Genomic DNA, 18497 nt, shown 5'->3' on the forward strand with positions numbered 1-18497 from the left:
CCCTACCTGGGGACGAATTATTTGCTTGGAAGGGCGCGTATGTTGCGGTCCTAGAGAAAATAATTAGTCCCTAAAAGTCGGTTGTCCAAAACCAAGAATAAAAAGCAACAAATAATAGATGAAAGAAAAGGCTTCATCAAATATGCGATCATCAACTCCGCAACAAGAATAGATGGGAGGGAGGCTTCACCAACTCTTTGTAGTAGTAGAGATTTTAATAGTAGAGGCAAGATGCAACCGTCAAGTCTCGAGCTGTCCGGCATGGACCCACTGTGTCTGTCCGAGTAGAGCAAAACTAGCGGAAACGTGAACCAGGGGATTTCAAAATCGAGCTTCACCAAACATTCGGCCGCGGACACCAAACAAGTAAAGAGGGATAAAAGGAGTGGTTTACGTCGAAAATTCGTAGGAGCGGACGAGCTCGCACGCTCCTGGAATCGCTAGCCGCTCGTTCTCGCCGGGATTGGGCCGTGTCAGGTACTGTCGGGTATATACGTTGTATACTGGGCTTTGCAGGTACGACGGGACCCACATGATTAACAAACGGGTTTATCACGGCGTAGGAGCGAGGACGTCCAGGACCAACATGTGCGAGCCGGCACATGTGACTGGAAATACCATGGTTGCTCCACGTCCACGCCTATACTTTGGCACACCAACTACGTCAACTTTTGATACATCAACTTTTGCATGAGCGATCCTCAAAACAAAAAAAAAACTTTTGCATGAGCGGGCAGTAAAAGCATCTCCAACGAGTTGCCGCAAAACAGACCTAGTATTCATTGTATTTATTAACTCAAAAAAATGTCAAGCCGCTTTGCGTAAAATAGAAACCACTTTCCACTAAATAGAAATCACTTTCCGTCAAACTGAAACCGGTTTTTGCCAAATAGTAGCTGCTTTTCGCCGACAGTAAAGTAAAATGACAGATGATCTAGATAATATAGATTGCCATGCTCTTAAAAAATATTTTTGTGGGTGTCTTAAAAAAATTGCCATGCTATATACATGCGAAGGTGCCATAAACATTATATAAAAATTGTTAATGTATATGACAGGACCCTCTAGCGCAACCCAGATGACCTACGAACCCATTGTACTTGTAATGGCAAGAAGATTTTGCTTTGTGAAAAAGCATGGAAAAAATATTAACAACTTTTCTAATACTCACATGGAAAATTTCAAAATTGTTTTTTGCTATTTCCCTACAAGCGCACACATTCATTTTTTCTGTTCACATGGCAAATTTTGTAATGTTCGCATGGCATTCATGAAAAAAAATCTCTATAACGCGTAACAATTCTCGAAACACCCCTACTATTTTTACACCATGGCAACTATTTTTTTGTATGACTTTGCTGGCAAAACTAGATAGTGGACCAAGGCAACTCCAAATTTTTCTGCTATCTTTTCATGTGATGAAAAATTCATTTCCCTATTTTTTTTCTAAAATGATGGCAACTAATGACATAGGAAAATTCATAGATTTTGTACAATAACTTTTACATGCTAGGTTCCAAAAATATTATTTGTGATGTTAGCCACAGACAAAAATGACACGGCCGATACAATAAATTTTCCATGGTCAGATATAATAAATTTGCCATAAGTACAATTTTTGAAATGTAGTATAAAACTTAAACTGCACATGGCGAAAACATTAGAAAGTTTTCCATGGCTGGTTTATAGCTAAAAAGCAAGTAAAACTCTGTCATGTAATGAACACAGATCTAATACAAAGGTTTGCCATGACATGTCTATATATGTATTGCAAAACTTAAGGTGGCATGGCGAAAAAGATCTTATTTTTTTGCCATGGTAACTATAGAGATGTGGAACACCTACTTAAGTTGCCGTGGCAAAAACATATTAAAGTTTGTCATGGCTATCATATAGTTGTCGTACAAAACTTAAACTGCCCATGTCAAAAAAAGAAAAGAAAAGAAATTGCCATGTCAAAAATTATAGCTACAAACCAAGTAAAATGTCATGCCATGTACATAGTTCGAGGAGAGTAAGAAATCATAAATAGTCAAAGCCAAAAAATTACAGCATGCCAAAAATGGCAAATGTGTGTAAAACTTACCATGACACTACTTGCCATGATGTTGAGAAAAAACAAAGCATTGCAATTGCGTATTACTTTTGCTATGATCGATACGCAAAATTATGCCATCATGCTCTTAAAACCAATGCACATCATGGCAAAATTAAAGAATTTTGTTCTCTTCAAAAAGATGGCAAATTTAGTTTTTTCCATCAGTGCATGGCAAATTTTGTAGGAATTTTGTTCTCTAGAAACAGGAAAATTTAGGAATTTACCATACTACTAAAGAGAAATTTGCCACATGTACAATGATGGCCAAGGAATCTACAAAAAAAATGCCATGGTTCAAACAATAAATAGAGAATTTGCTATGGTTTCTACAATAAAAATGTCATTATAAATATGTTTTTTTGCATTTGTCATGGTCACTCAAAAAAGAATACCTGCATTTGCCATGTGAACACGGCGATATATGTTAAGGTGACGTGGTTGTGTACTATTTGTTTCAATAATTGCCATGATATAAAAAGCACAATTTGCTTCAAGAATTGCCATGAGACAATTACAAATTTGTTTCAATAATTGTCATGATTTAAAAATCAGAATTCGTAAATTGTCGTGTGACAATTACAATTTTTCCTAAAATTTGCCATGTGTTGAGGGACATAATTTTCTGAATTTGCTGTGTGACCAATAGAAATTTCTTTCAAACTTGCCATGTTCAAGAGGAAAAAATATTCGCTCACGAATACCATTGACCCTACAAGACGTTTTCAAAAAATGGCCAAGGTAGATACAGATCAGAAGCGTTGACATTACCACTATGCTTCAGATGCCATCTTCCCGTCAGAGCCCCATGTTGTCATGCCAGTAAGGTGGACCTGAACCTAACTGAACGGGACTGAACCTAAATAGAGAAAAATGAGATTATGCTCACATCTTGACAGTACTACTACACTTCACATTGGAGTCGCCGCTGGAGAGGGACGAAGCGACGCAGAGCAGCGATAAGATCGGGGAAGAGCTCGGGCGTGTCTCGTGGAGACGGAGGCTAGCTATACCTATACGTTCGGCACTCCTCCTCCTGCTCCGTCTGCTTTCGCATCTGCACGGTTGAGGCAACCTCGCCGGTTGGCAGCGGCGATGCACCCGCGTGTGCGTCTCCCTGGTGTGCGTGGTCCCAACGAAACGCCTCGTCAGTTCCCATCACGGCAAGGCCGGGCACTGTAACCCTGCTATACGGGCCAAGGGCCGTATATCAACTAGTATCTACACTTTTAAACTCACCACGTATTAATGCCAGCCCCATGTACACGCTGTACCATTGGTCCACGTACCAGGAGCAAACGAGCTCGTCCACGCTATAGCCGTTCTCTACGGTTTACGTCCTCTTCCTCCTCTACAATTACATTGTCACTTGAGAGAGAAACCACAGCGATGGGATGCGTGTCCCCTACAAAATTGCAGTCTAACTATTCCAGCAGAGATCTCGACTCGGACTCCGTTGCCTTCTCACTGAGCGATCTCTCCAAAGCTTTGTCAGCCTGCATGATAATGCAAAAAATGCGACAAACCGTAAGATTGTGCAACACTCCTGAATAATTCTTTGGACTGTTCGTTTTCGCGTATGATTTTTATAGGTGTAACAGTAGGTTCAGACGAGCAAACCATCTTCTGCCAGTCGGTGAAAAACGTGATGGCGGAGAGAAGCGTGGTCTGCGAGATGGATCCACAGACGACGCCAATCCAAAGCCCCTTTTCCCCCATCTTGAGCACAAAACCGAGGAGCATCGCCATGGGGATTCCGAGCAAGTAGAAGGAGCCGAGGTTGACGTACGCGCCCACGTGCTGCCATCCGCATCCTCGAGCGACGCCTGAGCAAGAACGTACGCACAGGCACAGAGATGTTAGTAACAAGAAGAGTAGCTACGTTTTGTTGGAAACGATGGAGAACTTGCAAGGTCATGCAGTTGCTCCCAGAACTCAGAAATGAATGTGACCTGAGAGAACCCCTTGCAGGCCATCGGTGACCACGGTGATGCAGACGAGAGGAACCATCACGGCGACGGCAGATGCCACCTCCTCCTCGCTGCTGTAAGCACGGCCCAGGAGGCGCCGTGACAGCAAAAGACTTCCACTGACGACCACCGCCTCTGTCACCGCGACCGACATCACGACCCGGACCGCCGATCGAGCTCCTTCCGGGTTCCCAGCACCCAATTCGTTAGCTACTCGCGTGCTGTTCGTTAAGAAATACAGAATCAACTATCAAACCGAAACTATTTCCACATCGGCCGTGTATTAACTGCCTTGAGAGATCGTACCTTCCAGCAGCTCCAAGTCCAGAAGGTATAGTAAAGAGCAATGTGACGCTCGTGAGGCTGTGAAAATAGCAACAGTAAAAATGTAAGTACAGCCTTCTTATACTAGAAGCAGATTTAAGCCACATCAAACAGTGAACATTTGGTACCATATTGAGAGCACCGAGGTTTGAAGCTCGGGGTTGGGCAGAAGCCCCGACATGAGAATAAGCAGCTCAAACGACCACCACTCAAGACTGAAAACGAATGTAAACATTACATGATTAGGCACATAAATGCGAAGTTAATTCCATTCCAATTAGGTTCTGGTGGTTGGTTACCATATCATGAGCGCAGAGGGCAGAGCTAGGCGCAGGAACACACCCACCCCCCTGAAGGCCTTGATGGTCGGCGGCGTGCGCGTCTCCTTGCAGGAGCTCGACATCGCAATGTAGGCCACGAGCATGGCCACGTTGAGCCAGTATGAGACACTGATGGCCAGGGCGGCGCCGGTGTACCCCATCCCGGCCCTGAACACCATGACCCAGCACAGGGGGACGTGGAGCGCCAGCGTGGCCACGGACGACAGGAGCAGCGGCATGATGAGGCTCTGCGACTGCAGGAACTTGGTGATGGGCTGGATCACGGCGTTGGCGAAGAGCCCCGGGATGAGCCACACGATGTACCTCCCGGCGCCGTGCGCGATCAGGGGGTCCTGCCCGATCAGCACCAGGAGATTGCCCATGAACGCCCACAGGAGCGACAGCGGGACGCACGCCACCAGGAGAGTGACGATGGCTGTGTACATGTGGAGCCCCAGAGTGTGGTACTGCCTTGCGCCGTAGGCCTGGCCGCAGAGCGTTTCCAGTGCGCTTGCCATGCCGGTCTGTATGAATTCAGCATAGTTTATGTTGATTACTTGCTGAATTCAGCATAGTCATATGAACCTAATTTCTTCTTCCAAGTAAACTGACTTTTGCTAGTGGTGGAAATTTAGGCTGATATATAAAATGGTGTGAAATCCATTGCAGAGAAAAAGATAGTTTGAACGGTTCTTCAGAAATGACTGCTACGTACTTTGACGGCTGCGGAATAAAATACTAGTACCACTTTACACCAATCAGAAATCTGATGGCATGTCACCCACTAGTATTCATTCTAACCAGTCTCGATAATTCCTACTTAGAAAAACACAAAGTCACTACGAGACGGAGGGAGTACTCTAAAGTCCTAAGCCAATGGAATAAAGAACATGAGTTAGTCTCTCGTTTTTCCTTGTCTGTATCTCAAGATGGAAAAGGTCCTTGGAACGATCTCGATGAGCTAAGAACACGCACCATGGATGAGCAGAGCCGAGGAATGCACGGCATGCAGCAAGGGGAAATCAAGGCTAGATGTCTAGGACGTACTAGCTACTAAGAGGCGAATGGAAACTGAAGGGGAATAAACGAGCGGAGAGGCCATAAACGGAACTGAAATAAGGGAAGGGGAGGTGGGGATAAGCGGTGTGCGTACGAGCAGGCTGAAGCCGGAGACGGAAGCGAGGGAGGTGGCGATGGCAGCGGAGGAGAGCGGGAGGACGCCGGGGAGGTGGCCGACCATCATGTTGGAGGACACCTGCACCGCGTACTGCGACAGGCTCACGGCCACCATCGGCAGCGCCAGGTACGCCAGCTTCCTGGCCTCGCTCCGCCAGTACCCCGTCGCCTCCTGGTCCTTCCGCGGCAGCAGAGGCGCCTCCGCCATCGCGCGTGGGGTGCGCCCGAGAGGGATGATCTCCAGTCGCGGGAGGGAGGCCTCTCGAAGCGCTGTGTGCCCGTGCTCGCGGCCTGGGCACGGCGCCGCCGCCGAGTCGTGGACCGCACGCGCTGGGTTTATTATTGGACCGCACGCGCTGCGTGGGTATTAGTAATGTGTTTGCAATGGACCGCTGCCTGGGCACGGCGCCGCCGCCGTCCTGGTCGTGACTGTTACAAGAGAGATAAGGATTGTCGTGGAATATGATGAATGTATTATTAAGCCTTGAAAACAAGTATATATTGAGTACAAAACTTGGAAAACAAGACACCTCTTCTGGAGATAAGTTAGAAAACAAATTACAAATTCTAGACTATCAAATACATGTACTTCTATCTCAAATATATCTCTAACATCCTCCGCAGTCGTAGCGGTAGCGTTGCGAACAACAAAAACGCCGCCGACTATCTCAAATACATATCTCAAATATATCTACCGCACGTCCGGTTAAAACATGATGGCGTTATGAGCATATAACGTGGATCCTGTGCGTGTTGGTCCAGGTCCAAGGTCTGTGCTGGAAACAAAATTGGAAAATGTGGAATGCTACGCTATGGGCCCCACCTGGCATTCAGCACTGCCATGTACGTAACGAGGTTGAGGATAGAACGAGTCTTCTACCAATCGCTATGCTAACTTTGTGATGCCCACGTCAATCCCCAAACAAGGCTTTCAATCCCTTTCCTCTTTTCTCTTAAGTCAAGGCTCATGCTACTAATTTGGTCCACCTACGAGCCTAGCCGAGTGAGTCAATTTATTAATACACCATATGCTATACTCTCTCCTTCCATCTATATAGGACCTAATGCATTTTTTAAGACCGCCTTTGACTATTGACAAGATTAATAGTACATGACATGCACAATGTGAAAATTATATCATTGAAAGCTCCTTTCACACATGAATTTACCGGTGTGCTTTGTGTAAGTTGCATGTCATATATTATTGCTTTAATATTTGGTCAAAGTTAGTCTCAAAAAACGCATTAGGCCCTATATAAATGGAAAGAGGAAGTACCTGATTTTTAAGGCATCACAGTCAATCAAGGTCTCCAAACTAAAACAGGGTCATCAGGTTTTGAAAGAGCTTTTTTATTTAATTCGTTTAATAATTTATTATGCTTCTTAATTTTGAAGATTTCCCTGTAAATTAAATTTTGAATTTGGTTGGGTCAACGATCTTTTAAATTAATCAGCAGCAACCGACCTATAAAGACATACCAATCACACACACCCTTTCACCACCTAAAAAAATATTACATGTCATATTGTAGCATCAAAATAGTACATGCAGCCACCAACACGAAAAATTTCCTCTCATAATTATAAGTTGATTAACGGATAACAGAGAATCACACCGCGGAAGGCCCACCAAAACACACTCCATTATCCCCCCACTTGCCAAATCAAATACTCCATCAGTTTCAAAATATAAGGTCTATTAGTTTTTTGAAAATTCAATTTTTTTAACATTAACCAAGTTCAGAGCCAAAAAAATGACATCCGCAATACTAAATAAATAAAACATGAAAAATCATTTCATGATGAATCTAACGATATCAATTTGATATTTTGAATATTGATATAGTTATCTATAAATTTAGTCAGACTTGAAGAGATTTGAGTTTTCAAAGAACTAATACACCTTATATTCTGGAGCAGATGGAGTAAAAAAATGTGTGTATTGCTTTTTTGAAAAGTCATTTTAAAAAATTGACCAAGTTTAGAACCGAAAATATCAGCATCCACAATACTAAATAAATATGAAATTCATTTCATGATGAATCTAATGATACGGATTTCATATTATAAATAGTGTATATTTCTCTACAAATTTGGTCAATCTTAATGAGGTTTGACTTTTCAAAGCACTAATACACCTCACATTCTGAAAGAGAGGGAGTAAAAAAATTAAAAAAATTACGAAAATCCAACAACACCAATAGCGCAGCAAAGCGTCCATCCCTTGTAGTATTTGTATGATTAGAGAACTTGGAAAGCCATTGGTATTGCAAAGTCCTCTTTTGAGAGTCAGAGTGAGCGCACAATAAGAATCTTATAAAATGCTACGATAGATGAGTCTAATGCATACATAATAGGGGCTCAGGCGCCACTATGTGGGGCATGCTTGTGTTGTGATCTTTTCTCAGCACATTAGGCTACTTTCTTTTGCCCTTGGTCTCAGTCCAAAGCGATTTGAGTTAGCAATGGTAGTTTTTTTTAGGGATTAGCAATGGTAGTTAAGATATATAACATTAGGATCTAATCACCTCGTATTAGTAGATCAAATACATTAACCAAGAACAAAATAAGGTCATATGTGTAGACATACAGATACTATATTATAAGAGTTTAGAACCATGCTTGATCAACCATATCCACGAACTGAATTCAGTTATATGCTAATGTAGTGTTGATTACATCTTGTAGTTGATTACTATATGGTTTACTTGGTGGAAGATTATATGTTCAGATCCATTATGATATTTAATACCCTCTGATCTTGAGCATGATTATCATTTGTGAGTAGTTACTTTTGTTCTTGAGGTCACGGGAGAAATCTTGTTGCAAGTAATCATGTGAACTTGATATGTGTTTGATATTTTGGTGGTATGTATGCTGTGATTCCCTTAGTGGTGTCATATGAACGTCGACTACATGACACTTCACCATATTTGGGCCTAAGGGAATGCATTGTGGAGTAGTTATTAGATGATGGGTTGCGAGGGTGACAGAAACTTAAACCCTAGTTTATGCGTTATTCCGTAAGGGGCTGATTTGGATCCAAAAGTTTAATGCTATGGTTAGATTTTATCTTAATACTTTTCTCGTAGTTGCGGATGCTTGCGAGGGGGTTAATCATAAGTAGGAGGCTTGTTCAAGTAAGAACAACACCTAAGCACCGGTCCACCTACATATCAAATTATCAAAGTAGCAAACACAAATCAAACCAACATGATGAAAGTGACTAGATGAAATTCCCGTGTACACTCAAGAACACTTTGCTTATCATAAGAAACTGTTTTGGCATGTCCTTTGCCTCAAAAGGATTGGGCTAAATTGCTGCACTTTTTGTTACCGTTACCGTTACTTGCTCGTTAAAATTATTTTGCTATCAAACTACTCGTTACTTATAATTTCAGTGCTTGCAGAGAATACCTTGCTGAAAACTACTTGTCATTTCCTTCTATTCCTCGTTGGGTTCGACACTCTTACTTATCGAAAGAACTACGATTGATCCCCTATACTTGTGGGTCATCAGCAGGCCATGCAAAGGGGAGGGGGAAGGTGTCTAGAGGACTCCCTCAACGCGGAGAGGCCACGGGGGCGCTTGAGAGAGCTCGAAGATGACACGTTTACGCGGTCATGGCAGAGGAGACACGGACAGCACGCGGACACGACTGTCGTGGAGTGGGGAGGAAGAAAGAGGAGGGGGCCAGGGTGCGCGTGGACGAAGGGGGGTATGAGCGATGTTGTAAACATGGTGTGGTGTCGAGAGCACGATGACCGGTCAGTGGCTGGGGGCCCCAAATCCAGAGCGCGTCGAACAACATGCCAGACGTGTGCTCACCGCGTGAACGTGGCCTTGCCATGCGTTCTGGGTGGCCTAAGTGTGTATGGCGTGTTAGGTACTCCCCCAGTAGATGCTAGGAAGAAGGGGACAACTGAAGAATCTTAAGTGGAGACTGAACTGAGCTCAAACATGAATTAGCAGCCAAGTGTTTGATTACTTGTGAGGCAAATTCACATGTCCAAGGGGCATCATGTTTGGATGAGGATAATCATCCACCAAGGTGACTAGCTTGGCAAAGTTTCAGCTCAAAAGGACAAGCCTAGATGACACTTGCTTTGCAATATGCCCCACTGGACAGAAATGAGAAAGTTGAAGTTGTGCTCAAATGGATGAATGGATTGATCTGAAATTTGGGGTAGGATGATCATAAGGACATATGAAGTCACTGTAAAAAAATTATACCATTTGGATAAACAAAAATGGTACTTCCTTCACAGTGGTCCTCTATGGACAAAAACTTAGGAAAATTCTTGAGAACTATTGGCTCAATGAAATGATCTCAAATTTTGTGGAGGGAGGTTATAATGGTAGGAGAATGTCCTGGTAACATTTTAGAATTTATGGAGCAATATAAAATATATTTGCTTCACAAACTGAAATAATGACCAGAAACAAAGATTGGATGGTTGCTCACCATGAACATGAAATCTTGAATATTTTTGCATATTCAAGGTTCATATGGTCCAAAAGAATTTTGGTAATGACAGAAATATAGGTTCTTTCACAACCTAGGGCAAACAGGGTTATTCCTTTAATAGAAAAAGGAATATTCCCAAGAAATGAATATTAGGGTTGGGCTAAGATGGAAATGACATGGCCTTGGGAAAGATTTGAGGGTGACAAACCACTTGGGAGAGGAAGATGAGATGATCTTCGCAGCTTTCAAGACCACAGAGCCACAGAAAAGGAAATCCAAATAAGAAATCAAAGAAATCCAAAAGAAAAGGAAAGGGCCAAAAATCAGGGTGTGACATTTTGGGTGTAAACCTGTAGGGTGTAAGTGGGTGTTTAAGAAAAAGCTTAGGCATAATGGTACAATTGAAAAGTACAAGGCGCGGCTTGTAGCCAAGGGATATACCCAAAAAGAAGGTGAAGATTTCTTTGATACTTATGTGCTTGTGGCCAGATTGACCACCATTCGAGTACTGCTCTCATTGTCTGCATCACACAATCTTCTCTTTCATCAAATGGATGTTAAGACAACTTTCCTAAATGGAGAGTTGGAGGAGGAAAATTTACATGGAACAACCTAGTGATTTTGTAGTAGATGGTCATGAAGGAGAAGTGTGCAAATTGCTAAAATCTTTGTATGGTTTGAGACAAGCACCTAAGCAATGGGACGAGAAGTTCAAAAAAACTTTGACATCTACGGGCTTTGTTGCAAACAAAGCCGATAAGTGTGTGTACTATCACCATGGTGGGGGCGAGGGAGTTATACTGTGTTTGTATGTTGATGACATACTTATTTTGGAAGAAATCTTATGGTCATTGTGTTGGGGAACGCAGTATTTCAAAAAAAAAAACTACCTACGATCACACAAGATCTATCTAGGAGATGCATAGCAACGAGAGGGGAGAGTGTGTCCACGTACCCTCGTAGACCGAAAGCGGAAGCATTTAGTAACGTGGTTAATGTAGTCGAACGTCTTCACGATCCAACCAATCCAAGCATCGAACGTACGGCACCTCCGCGTTCAGCACACGTTCAGCTCGATGACGTCCCTTGATCTCTTGATCCAATTGTGGACGAGGTAGAGTTCCGTCAGCACGACGGCATGGCGACGGTGATGATGAAGTTACCGGCGCATGGCTTCGCCTAAGCACTACGACGATATGACCGAGGTGTGTAACTGTGGAGGGGGCACTGCACACGGCTAAGAGAAGACTTGGTGTGTCTTTGGGGTGCCCCCTTCCCATGTATATAAAGGGGGAGGAGAGTAGGCCGGCCCTAGAGGGGGCACGCCAAGGGGGGAAGTCGTACTTGGACTCCCGGTCCAAGAAGGATTCCCCCCCTTTCCTTTCCGAAGAAGGGGGAAGGGGGAAAGAGAATGAGGAGGAGAAGGAAAGCCCCCCCAACCCTAGTCCAATTCGGTTTGGGCTTGGGGGTGCGTGCCTCCACCTGGCCGCCTCTCTCCTCAAGGGCCCATGAAGGCCCATTAACCCCCCCGGGGTTCCGGTACCTTCCCGGTACTCCGGAAAATACCCGAAACACTTCGGAACCATTCAGGTGTCCGAATATAACCTTCCAATATATTGATCTTTACCTCTCGACCATTTCAAGACTCCTCGTCATGTCCATGATCTCATCCGGGACTCCGAACAATCTTCGATCATCAAATCACATAACTCATAATACAAATCGTTATCGAACTTTAAGCGTGCGGACCCTACGGGTTCGAGAACTATGTAGACATGACCGAGACACATATCCGGTCAATAACCAACAGCGGAACCTGGATGCTCATATTGTCTCCTACATATTCTACGAAGATCTTTATCGGTCAAACCGCACAACAACATACGTTGTTCCCTTTGTCTTCGGTATGTTACTTGCCCGAGATTCGATCGTCGGTATCATTATACCTAGTTCAATCTCGTTACCGGCAAGTCTCTTTACATGTTTTGTAATGCATCATCCCGTAACTAACTCATTAGTCACATTGCTTACAAGGCTCATAGTGATCTGCATTACCGAGAGGGCCCAGAGATACCTCTCCGATACTCTGAGTGACAAATCCTAATCTCAATCTGCCAACTCAACAAACACCATCGGAGACACCTGTAGAGCATCTTTATAATCACTCAGTTACATTCTGATGTTTGATAGCACACAAGGTGTTCCTCCGGTATTCGGGAGTTGCATAATCTCATAGTCAGAGGAACATGTATAAGTCATGAAGATAGCAATACCAATAAAACTAAACGATCATTATGCTAAGCTAACGGATGGGTCTTGTACATGACATCATTCTCTAATGATGTGATCCCGTTCATCAAATGACAACACATGTCTATGGTTAGGAAACTTAACCATCTTTGATTAACGAGCTAGTCAAGTAGAGGCATACTAGGGACACTATTTTGTCTATGTATTCACACATGTACTAAGTTTCTGGTTAATACAATTCTAGCATGAATAATAAACATTTATCATGATATAAGTAAATATAAATAACAACTTTATTATTGCCTCTAGGGCATATTTCCTTCACATTGAGGAAGTGAAAGATTTTTGAACCAAAACTTTGAGATGAAAGACCTTGGAGTAGCTGATGTTATCTTGAACATCAAGCTTGTGAGAGGTGATGATGGTGGGATCACTCTGTTGTAGTCTCACTATGTAGAGAAGGTTCTGGATCGCTTTGGATATTCAGAATGCAAACCTCCTCCAACACCTTATGATTTGAGTGTGTTGATTTGGAAGAATGAAGGAGAAACAAAGGATCAATTGAGATTTTCTCAACTCATTGGCTCGCTTATGTATTTAGCTAGCTCTACAAGGCCTAACATCTCATTTGTTGTGAGTAAACTAAGACCATTTGTTTCAAACCCGTGCGATGTTCATTGGCATGCACTTGAAAGAATAATGCGCTATCTAAAAGGTACTACGAGTTATGAACTTCACTATACCGGGTATCCAACAGTAATTGAAGGTTATAGTTGAAGGAAATATGCCCTAGAGGCAATAATAAAGTTATTATTTATTTCCTTATTTCATGATAAATGTTTATTATTCATGCTAGAATTGTCTTAACCGGAAACATAATACATGTGTGAATACATAGACAAATAGAGTGTCACTAGTATGCCTCTATTTGACTAGCTCGTTAATCAAAGGTGGTTATGTTTCCTAACCATAGACATGAGTTGTCATTTGATAAACGGGATCACATCATTAGGAGAATGATGTGATTGACTTGACCCATTCCGTTAGCTTAGCACTTGATCATTTTAGTTTACTGCTATTGCTTTCTTCATAACTTATACATGTTCCTATGACTATGAGATTATGCAACTGCCGATTACCGGAGGAACACTTTGTGTGCTACCAAACGTCACAACGTAACTGGGAAATTATAAAGGTGCTCTACATGTGTTTCCGATGGTACTTGTTGAGGTGGCATAAATCGAGACTAGGATTTGTCACTCCGATTGTCAGAGAGGTATCTCTGGGCCCTCTCGGTAATGCACGTCACTATAAGCCTTGCAACAATGTAACTAATGAGTTAGTTGCGGGATGATGCATTACAGAACGAGTAAAGAGACCTGCCGGTAACAAGATTGAACTAGGTATTGAGATATCGATGATCGAATCTCGGGCAAGTAACATACCGATGACAAAGGGAACAATGTATGTTGTTATGCGGTTCGACCGATAAAGATCTTCGTAGAATATGTAGGAGCCAATATGGGCATCCAGGTTCCACTATTGGTTATTGACCAGAGAAGTGTCTCGGTCATGTCTACATAGTTCTCGAACTCGTAGGGTCCGCACGCTTAAATGTTCGTTGACGATATAGTATTTATGAGTTATGTATGTTGGTAACCGAATGTTGTTCGGAGTTCCGGATAAGATCACGGACATGATGAGGAACTCCGGAATGGTCCGGAGATAAAGTTTGATATATAGGATAATAGTGTTTGGTCTCCGGAAGGGTTCCGGAATTCACTGGAAGGGGTTCTGGATGTTTCCTGAAATGTTTGGGTACGAGAACACTTTATTTGGGTCAAAGGGGAAAGCCCACAAGGTTTTTGGAAAGCACAAAAGGAAGTTTGGCGGAGTCCAGAGGCCAGACGCCAGCGTCCCTGGCGTCAGGGTCCAGACGCCGGGAACCCTGGCGTCTGGCCCCGGAGTCCGAGAAGGACTCTTGCCTTTCGGGTGAAACCGACTTTGTGGAGGCTTTTACTCCAAGTTTCGACCCCAAGGCTCAACATATAAATAGAGGGGTAGGGCTAGCACCCAAGACACATCAAGAAACACCAAGCCGTGTGCCGGCAACCCCGTCCCCTCTAGTTTATCCTCCGTAATAGTTTTCGTAGTGCTTAGGCGAAGCCCTGCGGAGATTGTTCTTCACCAACACCGTCACCACGCCGTCGTGCTGCCGAAACTCATCTACTACTTCGCCCCTCTTGCTGGATCAAGAAGGCGAGGACATCATTGAGCTGACCGTGTGCTGAACGCGGAGGTGTCGTACGTTCGGTACTTGATCGGGGCGGATCGTGAAGATGTATGACTACATCAACTGCGTTGATAAACGCTTCCACTTTCGGTCTACGAGGGTACGTAGACATATTCTCCCCTCTCGTTGCTATGCATCACCATGATCTTGCGTGTGCGTAGGATTTCTTTTGAAATTACTACGTTACCCAACAGTGGCATCTAAGCCAGGTTTATGCGTAGATGTTATATGCATGAGTAGAACACAAGTGAGTTGTTGGCGATACAAGTCATACTGCTTACCAACATGTCATACTTTGGTTCGGCGGTATTGTTGGATGAAGCGGTCCGGACCGACATTACGTGTACGCTTACCCGAGACTGGTTCTACCGACGTGCTTTGCACACAGGTGGCTGGCGGGTGTCAGTTTCTCCTAATTTAGTTGAACCGAGTGTGACTACGCCCGATCCTTGTTGAAGGTTAAAACAACATTAACTTGACGAAGTATCGTTGTGGTTTTGATGCGTAGGTAAGAACGGTTCTTGCTCAGCCCGTAACAGCCACGTAAAACTTGCAAGAACAAAGTAGGGGATGTCTAACTTGTTTTTGTAGGGCATGTTGTGATGTGATATGGTCAAGACATGATGCTAAATTTTATTGTATGAGATGATCATGTTTTGTAACACATTTATCGGCAACTGGCAGGAGCCATATGGTTGTCGCTTTATTGTATGAAATTCAATCGTCATGTAATTGCTTTACTTTATCACTAAGTGGTAGCGATAGTCGTGGAGGCAATAATTGGCATGACAACAACGATGCTTCGATGGAGATCAAGGTGTCAAGCCGGTGACGATGGTGATCATGACGGTGCTTTGGAGATGGAGATCACAGGCACAAGATGATGATGGCCAAATCATATCACTTATATTGATTGCATGTGATGTTTATCCTTTATGCATCTTATTCTGCTTGATTGACGGTAGCATTATAAGATGATCTCTCACTAAATTTCAAGGTACAAGTGTTCTCCCTGAGTATGCACCGTTGCCAAAGTTCGTCGTGCCGAGACACCATGTGATGATCGGGTGTGATAAGCTCTACGTTCACATACAACGGGTGCAAGCCAGTTTTGCACACGCAGAAATACTCAGGTTAAACTTGATGAGCCTAGCATATGCAGATAGGCCTCCGAACACTGAGACCAAAAGGTCGAGCGTGAATCATATAGTAGATATGATCAACATAGTGATGTTCACCATTGAAAACTACTCCATTTCACGTGATGATCGGTCATGGTTTAGTTGATATGGATCACCTGATCACTTAGATGATTAGAGGGATATCTATCTAAGTGGGAGTTCTTAAATATGATTAATTGAACTTTAATTTATCATGAACTTAGTACCTAATAGTATTTTTGCTTGTCTATGTTTTTGTAGATAGATGGCCCGTGCTGTTGTTCCGTTAAATTTTAATGCGTTCCTTGAGAAAGCAAAGTTGAAAGATGATGGTAGCAGTTACACGGACTGGGCCCATAACTTGAGGATTATCATCATTGTTGCACAAAAGAATTACGTCCTGGAAGCACCACTAGGTGCCAAACCCGCTGCGGGAGCACCGCCGGATGTTATGAACGTCTGGCAGAGCAAAGCTGATGACTACTCGATAGTTCAGTGTGCCATGCTTTACGGCTTAGAACCGGGACTTCAACGACGTTTTGAACGTCATGGAGCATATGAGATGTTCTAGGAGTTGAAGTTAATATTTCAAGCAAATGCCCGGATTGAGAGATATGAAGTCTACAATAAGCTCTACAGCTGCAAGATGGAGGAGAATAGTTCTGCCAGTGAACATATACTCAGAATGTCTTGGTACCATAACCACTTGACTCAACTGGGAGTTAATCTTCCTGTCGATACTGTCATTGACAGAGTTCTTCAATCACTGCCACCAAGCTACAAGAGCTTCGTGATGAATTATAATATGCAAGGGATGGATAAGACGATTCCCGAGCTCTACGCAATGCTAAAAGTTGCGGAGGTAAAAAATCAAGAAGGAGCATCAAGTGTTGATGGTCAACAAGACCACCAGTTTCAAGAAAAAAGGTAACGGGAAGAAGAAATGGAACTTCAAGAAGAACGACAGACAAGTTGCTACTCAAGAGAAGAAACCCAAGTCTGGACCTAAGCCTGAGACTGAGTGCTTCTACTGCAAAGGGACTGGTCACTGGATGTAACACCCACGATGCGGCTATATATCCCACGTGTCGGGGCACGACTTAGAGGCATAACCGCATGGTAGGCATGTCGCAAGAGGGGTAATCTTTACGCATCCCATGTACTGAAAAAGAAAGGGATAAAGAGTTGGCTTACAATCGCCACTTCACACAATACAAATATATATCATACATCATCCAGAATACAATCAAGGTCCGACTACGGAACCAAAAGAAAGACAACCCCAAATGCTAGATCCCCGATCGTCCTGATGTCTACTACACAACCTTGTAATCTGAAAATATAAAAATAGCAAGGTAACTAATGGTAAAAATGAGCATAAACGGTATTGCAATGATAGGAAACAAGGCCTAGGGTTCATACTTTCACTAGTGCAAGTCCTCTTAGCAATAATATCATAATTGGATCACATAACTATCCCTCAACATGCAACAAAGAGTCACTCCAAAGTCACTAATAGGGAGAACGAATGAAGAGATTATGGTAGGGTACGAAACCACCTCAAAGTTATTCTTTCCAATCAATCCGTTGGGCTATTCCTATAAGTGTCACAAACAGCCCTAGAGTTCGTACTAGAATAACATCTTAAGACACAAATCAACGAAAACCCCAATGTCACCTAGATACTCCAATGTCACCTCAAGTATCTGTGGGTATGATTATACGATATGCATCACACAATCTCAGATTCATCTATTCAACCAACACAAAGGACCTCAAAGAGTGCCCCAAAGTTCTACCGGAGAATCACAATGAAAACGTGTGCCAACCCCTATGCATAGGTTCATGGGCGGAACCCGCAAGTTGATCACCAAAACATACATCAAGTGAATCACGTGATATCCCATTGTCACCACAGATATGCATGGCAAGACATACATCAAGTGTTCTCAAATCTTTAAAGACTCAATCCGATAAGATTACTTCAAAGGGAAAACTCAATTCATTACAAGAGAGTAGAGGGGGAGGAACATCATAGGATCCAACTATAATAGCAAAGCTCGCGATACATCAAGATCGTGCCAAATCAAGAACACGAGAGAGAGAGAGAGAGATCAAACACATAGCTACTGGTACATACCCTCAGCCCCGAGGGAGAACTACTCCCTCCTCGTCGTGGAGAGCACTGGGATGATGAAGATGGACACCGGAGAGGGATTGCCCCCTCCAGTAGGGTAACGGAACAGGTCTAGATTGGCTTTCGGTGGCTACGGAGGCTTCTGGCGGCGGAACTCCCGATCTATTGAGCTCCTAGATCGTTTTAGGGTATATGAAGATATATAGGTGGAAGAAGTATGTCAGGGGGGCCATGAGGGGCCCACGAGGGTGGAGGGCGCGCCCAGGGGGGGTGGGCGCGCCCCCTACCTCGTGGCTTCCTTGA

The 18497-nt window shown here is 43.5% G+C and overlaps 1 protein-coding gene across 1 annotated transcript; it reads right to left on the minus strand.

Moving 5' to 3' along the window:
• Positions 1-3317: 3317 nt before the first annotated feature.
• LOC125544165 (protein DETOXIFICATION 14-like) lies at positions 3318-6235 on the minus strand. Its single transcript, XM_048707755.1, has 7 exons — positions 5863-6235; positions 4689-5233; positions 4518-4604; positions 4372-4428; positions 4048-4286; positions 3716-3921; positions 3318-3591 (listed from the first exon to the last, which is right to left on the minus strand). Exons 1-7 carry the CDS (start codon positions 6091-6093, stop codon positions 3520-3522), a joined length of 1437 nt encoding a protein of 478 aa, XP_048563712.1. The 5' UTR covers positions 6094-6235; the 3' UTR covers positions 3318-3519.
• Positions 6236-18497: the final 12262 nt, after the last annotated feature.

The sequence above is a fragment of the Triticum urartu genome, chromosome 3 (assembly GCF_003073215.2).
Source record: "Triticum urartu cultivar G1812 chromosome 3, Tu2.1, whole genome shotgun sequence".
Classification (NCBI taxonomy): Eukaryota; Viridiplantae; Streptophyta; class Magnoliopsida; order Poales; family Poaceae; genus Triticum; species Triticum urartu.

Coding starts and splice junctions, on each gene's coding strand:
- LOC125544165 (XM_048707755.1), bottom strand. CDS start 6,093: ATGGCGGAGGCGCCTCTGCTGCCGCGGAAGGACCAGGAGGCGACGGGG. Junction 4,429..4,517: donor ACCTCGGTGCTCTCAATATG/GTACCAAATGTT, acceptor CTATTTTCACAG/CCTCACGAGCGTCACATTGC. Junction 4,287..4,371: donor GGACTTGGAGCTGCTGGAAG/GTACGATCTCTC, acceptor CTTAACGAACAG/CACGCGAGTAGCTAACGAAT.